General features: G+C 39.0%; 1 protein-coding gene and 1 long non-coding RNA gene across 2 annotated transcripts in view; one reads left to right on the top strand and one right to left on the bottom strand.

Moving 5' to 3' along the window:
• Positions 1-554: 554 nt before the first annotated feature.
• SPP1 (secreted phosphoprotein 1) lies at positions 555-8,453 on the bottom strand. Its single transcript, XM_082391762.1, has 7 exons — positions 8,340-8,453; positions 7,151-7,218; positions 7,000-7,038; positions 4,549-4,629; positions 4,218-4,259; positions 2,354-2,647; positions 555-1,381 (listed from the first exon to the last, which is right to left on the bottom strand). Exons 2-7 carry the CDS (start codon positions 7,202-7,204, stop codon positions 980-982), a joined length of 912 nt encoding a protein of 303 aa, XP_082247888.1. The 5' UTR covers positions 7,205-7,218; positions 8,340-8,453; the 3' UTR covers positions 555-979.
• A 167-nt stretch (positions 8,454-8,620) lies between these two features.
• LOC309628618 overlaps positions 8,621-11,367 on the top strand; it is a 188,571-nt gene continuing 185,824 nt past the window's right edge. The window contains exon 1 of the long non-coding RNA XR_014244588.1: positions 8,621-10,955. This is a non-coding gene — a long non-coding RNA (uncharacterized lncRNA). The remainder of the gene's footprint in view (positions 10,956-11,367) is intronic.

The raw sequence follows: 11,367 nt of genomic DNA, 5'->3' as shown, positions 1-11,367 counted from the left end.
CAAGGCATAGAAATAAGGCACTTGCTCCACTTCAGGTTTCCAGAACTTTTAGTTTTGAATGGAGTTGAAAATTTTGATTATTAGCTTTTAGGTTTTTTCCAGTACAAAGGGACTATTTGTTTATTATCTATAAGTGATCAGAATAGCTATGGGACTTACCAAGTTGTAGTCCAAGGGCAAGAAAGCATAAATTCACTGAGGAAATGAATGGAGAATGGTAAAAAACAATAAAATTGATTTGTGATTGCGTCTAAGCTTTCATTAGCTTTTACATCAGCTTTGTGAAAATTAGAAAAAGTTTGCTCTTACTCAGTGGAAGTGGCCTACAGAGCCCTGCATAGTTGGAGGAGTTCTGGCTGAATATCAACCTCCACTTGACTCCTGTTTCCTTGACTGGGAACTTTAGCTCAGCCAGGGGCTGTATGTTTGATCCAGAAGGTCTTAGATTGCTGTCTACTAAGTCCAGCACATTAATTAAAATGATTACATGTATTAATTGCTAGGCAACTATAGGGAATCAAATAAGAAATGCAATTGACATCACCAAACTCTCATTACATTCGAGATATAAGATTTATTCACACCAACAAAAATAATCACAACAAAATATAAACTAATTTAAAAAACAAAAGATCATAGTGACATGAAATTTTATATTCTCTAAGTGTGTAAAAGTTTTTTTTGCTTCTACGTAAACTTCTTTTCATAAAAGGGTAGCAAACATTAAAATGCAGTGATGGTTTGCATTTCTTAGATGGAAAGAACATAGGCTAAACCCTGAAGCTTTTAGTTTACAAGGGTGTTACCATGAAGTCACACACTAAACTAATGATCAAAACCATGATCTGTTTCCAGATCCACACACATATACATTCACCAACTAAGCAGAGAAATAAGCATTTCATATTCTGTCCCACTCTGCTATAATGTATTTTTTCTTTTTACTAAAAGCAAAGTAGGAAACTGTATTTTTCTCCTTTTAGTTGACCTTGGAAGAGGCACTATCCAATTCATGAGAAACGCGAAATTTCAGGTGTTTGTCTTCTTCACTCTTAAGGTCTGGGACTAGCTTGTCTTCCCGGCTACGGAATTCTTGGCTGTGGAACTCATGGCTGACTTTGGAATTATCCTGACTCTCAATCACGTCGGAACGCTCACTGCTCTCATCCTCGGCCTTCAGCTGGAATTCTTTGGAATGCTCGCGGCTGTGGGTTTCCACACTGCGGTCGTCCGGCTGACTCGTCTCCTGACTGTCCTTCCCGCGGCTGTCCCAGTCAGAAGACCTGTGGAGGCGCTGGGCAACCAGGATGGCCTTGGGTGCAACACCCACCTCCTCGCTCTCCACGTGTGACGTGACGTCCTCCTCTGTGGCATCTGGATACTGAATCACAGCACAAACGGGAGAAGAATTCAATAAACAGCCAGAGATGGGAACACTGTAATTTTCTTCTGCTTTCTAACTTTCAGCCCAACGTATTCTCTAAAAATGTCTAAATTTGGCTGAAGCAAAAAAATAATACTAGCATGTTACATTTTTTCAAACCAAGTCCTTTCATTATGTCATCTCCTCTAGTTCAATAGGTACATCAATTTTGTATGAGAGGAAACCCATGAGGAAGGTCTCATTATCTGTTTTACATAAAGGGAAAATGAATCGAAAGTTAAAAGTAAAGGGACTAGTACATGGCAGGGCTATGTGCTAAATCCAGATCCTTTTTTAATTTAAAAAGGTGAATAGAGGGCTTCCCTGAAGGCGAAGTGGTGAAGAGTCCGCCTGCCAGTGCAGGGGACACGGGTTCGAGCCCTGGGCAGGGAAGATCCCACATACCGTGGAGCAACTAAGCCCATGCGCCACAACTACTGAGCCTGCGCTCTAGAGCCCGTGAGCCACAACTACTGAGCCCCTGCGCCACAACCACTGAAGCCCACGTGCCTAGAACCCGTGCTCCGCAACAAGAGAAGCCACTGCAATGAGAAGCCTGCGCACTGCAATGAAGAGTAGCTCCCACTCGCCGCAACTAGAGAAAGCCTATGCGCAGCAACAAAGACCTGACACAGCCAAAAATAAATAAATAAAATAAATAAATTTTAAAAATAAATAAATAAAAAAGCAAATAGAATAAGTGCTTTATAACCAGGATTTGGAAAAATAGCATTGTGACTGAGAGACAAAATTAGGGAGAAATTATGTGGACTTTAATACAAAAACCACCAAGTGGGAAAAGGTTTTGTATTCAATGATCATAAAGTAATAATACTTGCTGAATGAATGAACAAATGAGCATGCAGACCCTTGTTCCCTAGAACTGGGCTCTACTCATAACCATCTCATGTGTCTTGTTCAAGGATTTACCTGGACTTCAGATCTACGGAACTTCTTAGATTTCGACCTCAGTCCATAAGCCACACTATCACCTCGGCCGTCGTATGTGTCTCCGGTCGGGACAGGTGGAGTGAAAACGGAGGTTGCTGGAACGTCAGTGGGAAAATCAGTGACCACTTCATCAGATTCATCAGAATGGTGAGACTCGTCGGAATGGTCAGCGTCATTGGAGTCATTTGCGTCAGTGTCCTGGCTGTCTCCATCGTCTTCGTCATCCACAGTGTCTGTGTGCTCAGGGCTTTCATTGGACTTACTCGGGAGGGTCTAAAAATCAAGATGGCCGGAAAAATTGGTGTAAGGGTTTTTATTTTCCTTTAGCCTTTATGGTGCCTTAGTCTTTTACTATCTTTATTTAGTTTCAGAATCTTTTTTTTTTTTCAAGTCTTTATTGAATTTGTTACAATATTGCTTCTGTTTTATGTTTTGGTGTTTTGGCCATGAGGCACGTGGGACCCCAGCTCCCTGACCAGGGATCGAACCCGTACCCCCTGCCTTGGAAGGCGAAGTCTTAACCACCAGGCCGCCAGGGAAGTCCCAGTTTCAGAATCTTTGTATTCACGACAAAGCACTCAATGGCTTTTAAGAGCTAAAGTGAGCATCTTCCAATGTCCCTTTTAACACAAGGATAAATGGAATCCTATTCTGAGGCATTTTTCTTGCTTTTTCATAAACATTATTTTCAAGCCGAATGTATGAGTTATAAATTTATATCGATAACATGTTTTTCCTTGTCCATTTTAAACACTATTTAATTTACCAAATTCAATAATGCAGTAAATAGAGATACATAATTGTGAGATTGTTTTTTTTCTATGACAATTCTCAGGAGATCAGAGCATCCATGTATCAATGCTTATCCCCAAACCTAAAACTCCTCCCTATTAGCCTGGATAATCAAAAGGCGACTTTGTTATCCATGTGTATAAACTGCAGCTCAATTAACCAGTTAATGTCTATCACACTTCTGATTGCAAATATATTGGGTCATTTATCTCACTTTCCTTATTAGAAATTCTTAGCATCTTCAAATAGAATCTTAAGGAAAACAAATTTAAGTTATCTCTTTGCTTAGCAAATATATTAATAATTCCAATAAAAAGAATAGTTATTAAATAAACCATGTTAGCAACGGAAACGTTCCTGGAGTCAAAGTCTTGGCTTTGGTAGGCATTAATTAGATGCTTACCAGATATTAGATGACAGCAACAAAATATCTTAAATAAATTGCAAGAGGCTTAGTATTTCAAACAACAGACATTAGTAAACATTTCCTGCCACACTAAACTTATTTGAAACCTGGTATTTCTGACATTTAGTAAATACTTGTGTTTTTTGTGAGCAAGTTTTAGACAGGAAATTTTTTTTTTTTTTTAATGGTTGGCTGAGCTCATATTAGGAAGGGAGGGTGGGTCTCAAGATGCAGGTTTTGAGGAGAAAGTTCCTAGTTCCTATTGTTCCCTTGGATGGTGGTGGCAGAGTCACTCAGAGAAATGAGACAAATATGAATCGGGCTACCAGGAGCCCATCCCATAATATTTCTCCTATACCGGCACCTCCACTCCACTCAGTAAAGGCTCTACTTCCACCATCCCTGACCTAGAGCCCACCATACTGTTGGCCCAGTATAATCAGGTCTGCAGAAAGTTCAAGGCTTTGGGTAGGGAATGTTATGCACCCCTGGAATTTCAGGCCAGTGGATAGACAGGGCATTTACTGGAGAATTTTTTAATGGAATTTTGCCAGAATTGAACCCAGGCAATGCCACTAGGAGAAAGAGTTGCTTCCTTAGTCCCTCCCAGACATGATGGACCTTGGATTCAAAGTGGAACCTCACCTCTTGCTTGTTGTCAGCAGTTTCCTCAGAGGACACAGTATTCTGAAGAAGGAAGGGTACAAATCAGTGTACATCATACTCTCTTAACTTTTTAATTCAAAAGTTAGCCTTTTCCATGCAAAGCAGGTCTTATTTTTTAGCCTCATTGGTGGATGGCTTAAGCGGGAAGACAACATGACAAATCAATTGGTGTCCTAAGTTCACGTTTACCAACAGGCAGGAAAGATCCATTTAACAAGCCCAAATGGTCTGCTTGGTGGCTATTTTTTGTGGTGGTGGTTCTTTAATTGTGAGAATTTTAATATTTAGAATTAATTAAAATTAAAAATACCTGTGGTGCTAGGAAAGTCTGCTTCTGAGATGGGTCAGGCTTTAGCCATGTGGGTATAGAATCTGGGTATTTGTTGTAAAGCTACAAAAAAAGAGTTGCATATTTGTCATTATTAAGAAAAAGAAACAGGGATCTCTAAGTGATAAGCTGAAAAAACAACTATACTTCCCCAGTCTTGATCGATAAGCATAATATGCATTATTCAGTCAACTAGAGCCTTAGCTGTATCTTTCATAATTTATTTTTTCTGGTAGAGTCATTTAACAAACCGTTACATAGCACTTATCGTGAGGCAGGCACACTTTCAAAGTAATTTACAAATGCTAATTCATTTCATCCTGGGATAGGTATCATTATTATTACTCCCATTTTACAGACCAGGAGAAACTCAGTCACAATGAAGTTACGTGATAGTAAGTAGCAGAGCCAGGGTTCAAATCCAGTGGCTGTCCACATTGATGATACACTGTGCTTTTCTGTTCTATGTTTGTTAGCGGAAATTACTCTCAGATGAAACATAGCTAAAGCAGAGGTGCCCTTAATTTGCGTTGATCTTCCTTGTTTCCTGTCTCTGTGGAACAAGGAGAAACTCTCTAAGGCTGTGCTGTCCAGTATGCCATTCTCTAGCCATGAAACACGTGGCTATTCAAATTTAAGTTAATTAAAAAAAATTTAGTTCCTCAGTTGCACTAGCTATATTTCGAGTGTTCAATAGTCACATGTGTCTAGTGGCTACCTTAGTGGGCAGTGCAGAAATGTAATATCAACACCATTGCATAAAAGTTCTATTGCTTTAAGGTGCCAAAGACATGAATGGAATGGCTTTTCACTTAGCCAAGTCATTTATCTGGAAAATGATAATAATATGCTAGTGCAGAGGAGTGGAAATTGCTCTGAATTAAGTGTCATCTGGTGGGCTGTACAGCCCAGGGCAATCACTTCACATCTCTGTAAAAGTTACCCTGGGGGTTCCAAGAATTCCTTCACAGCCACAAAGGAGGGGAAGAGCAGGAAGGAAACCAGTCGTAGCACTTTGGGTTTCCCCATGGTTGGCTCTAACCAGAGCAGCTTCATATTGGGCTTCTATGACAGTTTTTGCTGAAAGAATGGGTTCCTTGACTAAAAAATGTGAAAACTACTGGTCTAGATGAGTTCAAAGTTTCCCTTTTTTTTTTTTCTTTAAAATATATATATTTATATAAATATTATACAGATAAATGTTATGATTGATTACATTGAACGTACATATTTATTCTGATGATACCTGTAATACAGGCTTTATCTGTATTTATAAGATAAATTTATAATGTTTAAAAAGTAATATGAAGAACAAATAGATGAGAAAAACAAACTAAAATCTACCCAGTAATCATATCACTCCTAGATAACCGGTGTTCATCTTCAGGGGTGTCTCTTTACAGACTTTCCATTTTTCCTACTAGCTCTAGATTTCTAGGATTCTAGAAGGTTGAGCTCTTCACTTATCTCCTAAAGAACATTTAACCACTTATACTGCCGTGGCTTCATGTGCCATATTTTATTCTATTAAAAAGGCACTAATTGTTGCCTCAAAAAGTGTGATCACTATTTTCTCTGGAAATGTTAATTTTCTGGCTTATTGTTGTGATTCAATACTTGTGTTCTTAAATCACTTGGAAAACAGACACACTTACTTATACCCACTTGCACACCCAAACACACGCAGCAATACTTCTCCTAACATCTTCATTAAGCAATCTAACTGCAGTGACCCCAGGCAGCTCTATGTTGGCCTTTATTCTGTTTATCTGGAATTGAACTCTGTGTGCCTTTTTGTCCAAGCTCCTTGGGACAATGCCCGTTTGTTGTTTGGCTGGCACGGTTTCACCCTGTGGAGGGGCAGGTACATCTATGGTGCTGGTCGAATAATTATAATAAAGAATTTGATTTGGTCTTATGTTTGGCTAGAAAAATGTGATCTAAAGTCATCTGATAAGCACAATAGATACAAACAGCATAAACAGACTTTCTTTTTATAATGGGCTTCTTAGCAAATATCTTAGGAGATATTGTGAATATTATGGTTATGCCAACTCTCCAATATGTGAGGTGAATTTTAAACTTAGCTTGCCACTAAGTAAAGCAAAAGATGGATTTTTTTACTTCTAGAACAGTATGTTGACTCATGGAAACAAAAAGTCACACAACTTCATAGAACTCATTTTACATAAATGATAGGCCTACAGCATCATTTTATTGTATTAAAAAATCTAGTTTGGTTTTAAGAGACTATATTAATTAAAAGCAATTCTGTGCTTAGTACTGGCCTAGAACCATAGCAGGCACTCAATAAATACTTATAAGTTATTTTGTTTGACTATGAAAATAAGTAAAATTGCCATACGTTTGTAGCACATCTTGCAGCAGTTAAAAAAATAATTTAACTGTATGATAAACCTAAAAGATGCTCACCTGCTTTTCCTCAGAGCTGCCAGAATCAGTGTGTTTAACCTTGGAAACAGAAAAGGTGAAGAAAGATTACAGTGTGAATGTGTTCCTAGCACCTTGAAACACACAATTCATTTATTTTGAGGAATTTTCTTTAAGATTCAGCTGTACTCACTGGAAGGGCGGAGGCAATGCCCAAGAGGCAGAAGCAAATCACTGCAATTCTCATCGTAATGAATGTTCCTGCAAAATATTTTGTAAGAAATATTTGATCTTTTCCTAGGTTAAAACAGTGATGCTTTTTTAGGCTACCACATTACAAAATCGTCACAAATAAATATATATTTTCTGTAGAAATACTCTCTACTTCTTAGAGAAAAAATTTCTTCTTAATATTATGATGTTTTGAGTTAGTATTTGTAATGCCACCTCCTCTATTCTCCATCTCTTCCTATTAGGCAAGGAGACAGGAATTTTACAAGTCTATATTTATTCAACTTTAAAATTTAGAGTTTCAGAGATTATGCTGTTGCTACCTCATGTCACCAGCCATCTAAACCTAAAAACAGATCAACAGTAATTGAGTTCAAATAATAAGCTGGAATGGGAATATTTATTTTTCAGAGAAGAAAAACACAAAGAGAAAGAGAGAAAATAAAACTGTGAAAGAAACTTGCTTTATCCATTTTCCAGCATGCATTTCAAATGTGATTTTCAACTTAAATTATTTAAAAGGTGTTACTTAGGTGAAATGAAGCTGTCTCTAAAGTTAGTAATTTAAGTAAGGTATTCTAGAAATTTGAAACGAAAAAGAAAAACACTGAAAACAGTCAACAGCTTTCCTATTTGTAAGTCTAAATTGTGTCATACAGGTATTTTGGATAAATTTTAACAGCTAAATACAGAGGTGAAAATACTCAGAAAGGTTTTGTTCCTTGAAAACAGGACAAGTCAAATCATTAAATAATTAGCATGATCATTTGTTTACATTAGCACTAAAAATCATTTTCCTTTTAAATGTCTCCACAATCATCTATCCATTTAAAATGATGTAGATGTAATCATTCCAAAGGGGCACAGACATTTCCTTTTTTTTTCTGATGGCAAGAAGTACTTTCAGTTCTTTTGAGGATGGCGTGGAAATATTTTTTAAGTTTTGTATTCGACTGTCTTTCAAAATAGCCGGCCGCCTTTCCTGCAGGAGATCTGCCCTGGATCTGGCATGCTTATTCCGAAGACTAGGGCCGTTTAAGTCTGATGAACACCTTTTACTGTTCAGCTCTTTCCCTTACAGCTTGACCTTCCCCATGAAATGAAACAGTGCCTACGTAGGACAGCAAGCAAGCAGCAGACCGCAGCCTTACCTTGGTCTGCGGCGGCGGAGAAGAGCCCGGTCCCAGGCGGTGCTGATTCTGTCTGTGCTCAGTGCTGCACTCTGGCCGCCTCCTCTCCCTGCTGCTGACAACCAGGACCTCTCAGAATTTAAAGGCTGCTCCAGACGTTCTCCACCAACGCAGGGGGCGGAGAGATGTGTCATGAGGTTTTTTGCCACTGCTCAACCCACTTGCTCCTACACTTCCCCCTCTGGTTTTGTGGTTACAAAACAAACACATGCACACACACATACACACACACACACACACAGACTACTCTGCAGTTAAAACATTACTTACGCACCATATCATTAACCAGCTTTTTCGTGTATAGGATTGGCTCTCAGCATCCTGGAAGGGCATCGAGGGCGTCCCATAGAAAGGGAAGGAGGGAAATGACTAGTTCTTACCAAGACTCTATAATTTCTGGATTAGAATAAAAATATAATCTAAATCAGTCTTAAATAAAATGAAATAGAATGGATTTTTGTTTCTTTTGGTTTAAATAACAGATGAAGGTAATATATGCAACCAAATTTGCCTCACAGTTATATTTAAGAGCTACCAGCCTATTGTTCAGATACATACAAAGAATTCAGAAACCCTTCCTCCATTTTCACTTAAGCTCTGTTTTGTGATTTCAAGTGTGTAGCAGCCTGTCATTTAAACAAATGGCATTAGTAACATTAAAATCCAGGTTCACGCTCATTAAATTGGATTTACATTGACCTTTCAAGGACGTGGATTTTTGTCGCCTTGTTTGAATTGTTTGGAAGTGATGGATCTGCTAATTGCTATATAAAACAGAAGAAAGGTAATTTATTCTCAATGCGGCAGAAGTAAAGCAGCTTCTGACCGAGAGCAGGGTTACTGCTTGAAAGTGCTGCTTCAGGAGCCAGAGTGTGGCTTTGAGTTCCACTCTGCCACTGATTAGCTGTGAGACCTTGGGCAAATCACTTAGCCTATCTATACCTGTTTTCATCTGTCAAATGCACAGTTTGTGGGCGTTTTGAGAGGTTTAAGTGAGTTAGTATGTGTAAAACTAAAAATACTTGGCACATATATGCAAATACCCTGCCTATTTTAACCAGAGTATGTGTGTTAACTATTATTAAGATTTTTAGGAGGAGCAGGTAGTCATGATTGGTAATACCTTTAAATGGAATAGGTTATTGGAATGAGATCAGATGTAAGATTTTTAAACTGTGTACATTGACAGGATAATTCGCACACCTCTGAAGGGCTGGATTAGATTTCTGAATTGTCTTTTTCTAATTTTTCTCCCAGGATATATAAAGTTGGTTACTTAATAAGAAAATTAAAAAGAAAATTCTATATTAAAAAAAAAACTTTACAGGGTATTCAAAAGGTGTTTGAATGAAAAAAAATTACAGTTGAAGGTTGAATATTGGAACAGAAATTAGGGTTTGCAGAGCTCTGAGTCCACTTTAAATATTCCATATTGTCTTGAAATTACTTAACCTCTTCATCTACCTTTCTCGGTTGTGAAATGGAGATTGCACTATTAATTTATCTCACACCTCCATTGTAAGAATCATGTGTAAAGTGAGATTAAAGTTAAATGTTCCTATTTATTATTGGTTGTATCTAAGGTGTCAACTCCTATTTACCAAGTATTGCTTTTTTAAAAAAATAAGTTTATTTATTTATTTTTGGCTGTGTTGGGTTTTTGTTGCTGTGCATGGGCTTTCTCTAGTTGCGGCGATGGGGGCTACTCTTCCTTGTGGTGCGTGGGCTTCTCATTACGGTGGCTTCTCTTGTCGTGGAGCACAGGCTTTAGGCACGTGGGCTTCAGAAGTTGCAACACGCAGGCTCAGTAGTTGTGGCTCGTGGGCTCTAGAGCGCAGGCTCAGTAGTTGTGGTGCACGGGCTTAGCTGCTCCGTGGCACGTGGGATCTTCCTGGACCAGGGCTCGAACCCGTGTGCCCTGCATTGGCAGGCGGATTCTTAACCACTGTGCCACCAGGGAAGCCCCCAAGTATTACTTTTAATATAAATACGGGTGAATAATTTTTTGCGGTGTTAACGTAACTAATCCATAGGTTTGTAGACACTTGGTGGGAGGAAATGTATCACTTTTAAATTGTATGTGTTTCTAAGCACACATTTTAATAATTCAGATGTCAGCTATCTCTATAAAATACAAAGCACACGGGTTATAACGTTGCAAAAACAGATTTCTTATTTCTGCTCTTAAAAACTGTTTTTTTCCCTTTAAACAGATAACCCACTTCAGTTTGTCAGATTGTCAGTGTAGCGGAGGGAAGTTCACATATTCTAAAAAAAACCCCAAGATTTCCACAGGATCAACTATGGTTTACTCTTTGCCCGCGGGAGTGATTTAATAGGAACTTAGGAAGTTATAGGAATAGATTCAGCTGGCGCCCAGCCATGTTGAGATGAACCACATGACCTATAGGGCTCTTCCGGTCATAGCGCCAACGTGCCACATGGTGGCAGCGTTTCCGAGACGGACTCCAGACCACAGTCCGGTTCCGTCAGTGACTCCGGCAGGATGGAACGTTCATGCGTTTAATGACTGAGCCATAAAACAACTGTGAGGGCCTCCATTTCTTGGAACGTCAGGTGAGGAAATATTTCCCAACAATGAGCCGCTACACATTAACAGGGAACACAGAGGCCAAGGGAAGCAAAGCATTCTTTTCTGCTTTGTTGTCTTCAGCAAACCCAGGTGAACGCCATGGGCTCCTTCCCCGTTCCCCACGCTTGCTCAAGAGGTTGCTGATTCCGAGGTTCACTCAGAGTAAAGGCTTGTGAATTCATGGTTAAAGAACGTGTCTGGGATGCTTCAGAGATGACAGGATGAAATGATTTGTGATAGAGGCAGTTCTGTAACGTGTGAGATGGACAGTGCGTCATTCTGATTTTTGGAGAGGCCCATGCTTCTTGCTTTTCGTCATGACACATGCTGCTGACATTGTTTTCCGAGTAAGATTTTCCAGCTGTCAGAATTAATGTGTTAAATGATTTGAATCAG

The sequence above is a fragment of the Balaenoptera borealis genome, assembly GCF_965194805.1.
Source record: "Balaenoptera borealis genome assembly, chromosome: 4".
Taxonomy (NCBI): domain Eukaryota; kingdom Metazoa; phylum Chordata; class Mammalia; order Artiodactyla; family Balaenopteridae; genus Balaenoptera; species Balaenoptera borealis.
The sequence above is the reverse complement of the archived record's forward strand: the minus strand, read 5'-3'. Positions and strand labels throughout refer to the sequence as shown.

What these genes read in the sequence shown, in the direction of transcription:
- SPP1 (XM_082391762.1), bottom strand. Translation starts at nt 7,204, where the DNA reads ATGAGAATTGCAGTGATTTGCTTCTGCCTCTTGGGCATTGCCTCCGCC. An exon ending in AGACTTTCCTAGCACCACAG is followed by an intron (nt 4,260 to 4,548) that starts GTATTTTTAATT and finishes TTCCTTCTTCAG; the next exon opens with AATACTGTGTCCTCTGAGGA. An exon ending in CTGCTGACAACAAGCAAGAG is followed by an intron (nt 2,648 to 4,217) that starts GTGAGGTTCCAC and finishes CTTGATTTTTAG; the next exon opens with ACCCTCCCGAGTAAGTCCAA.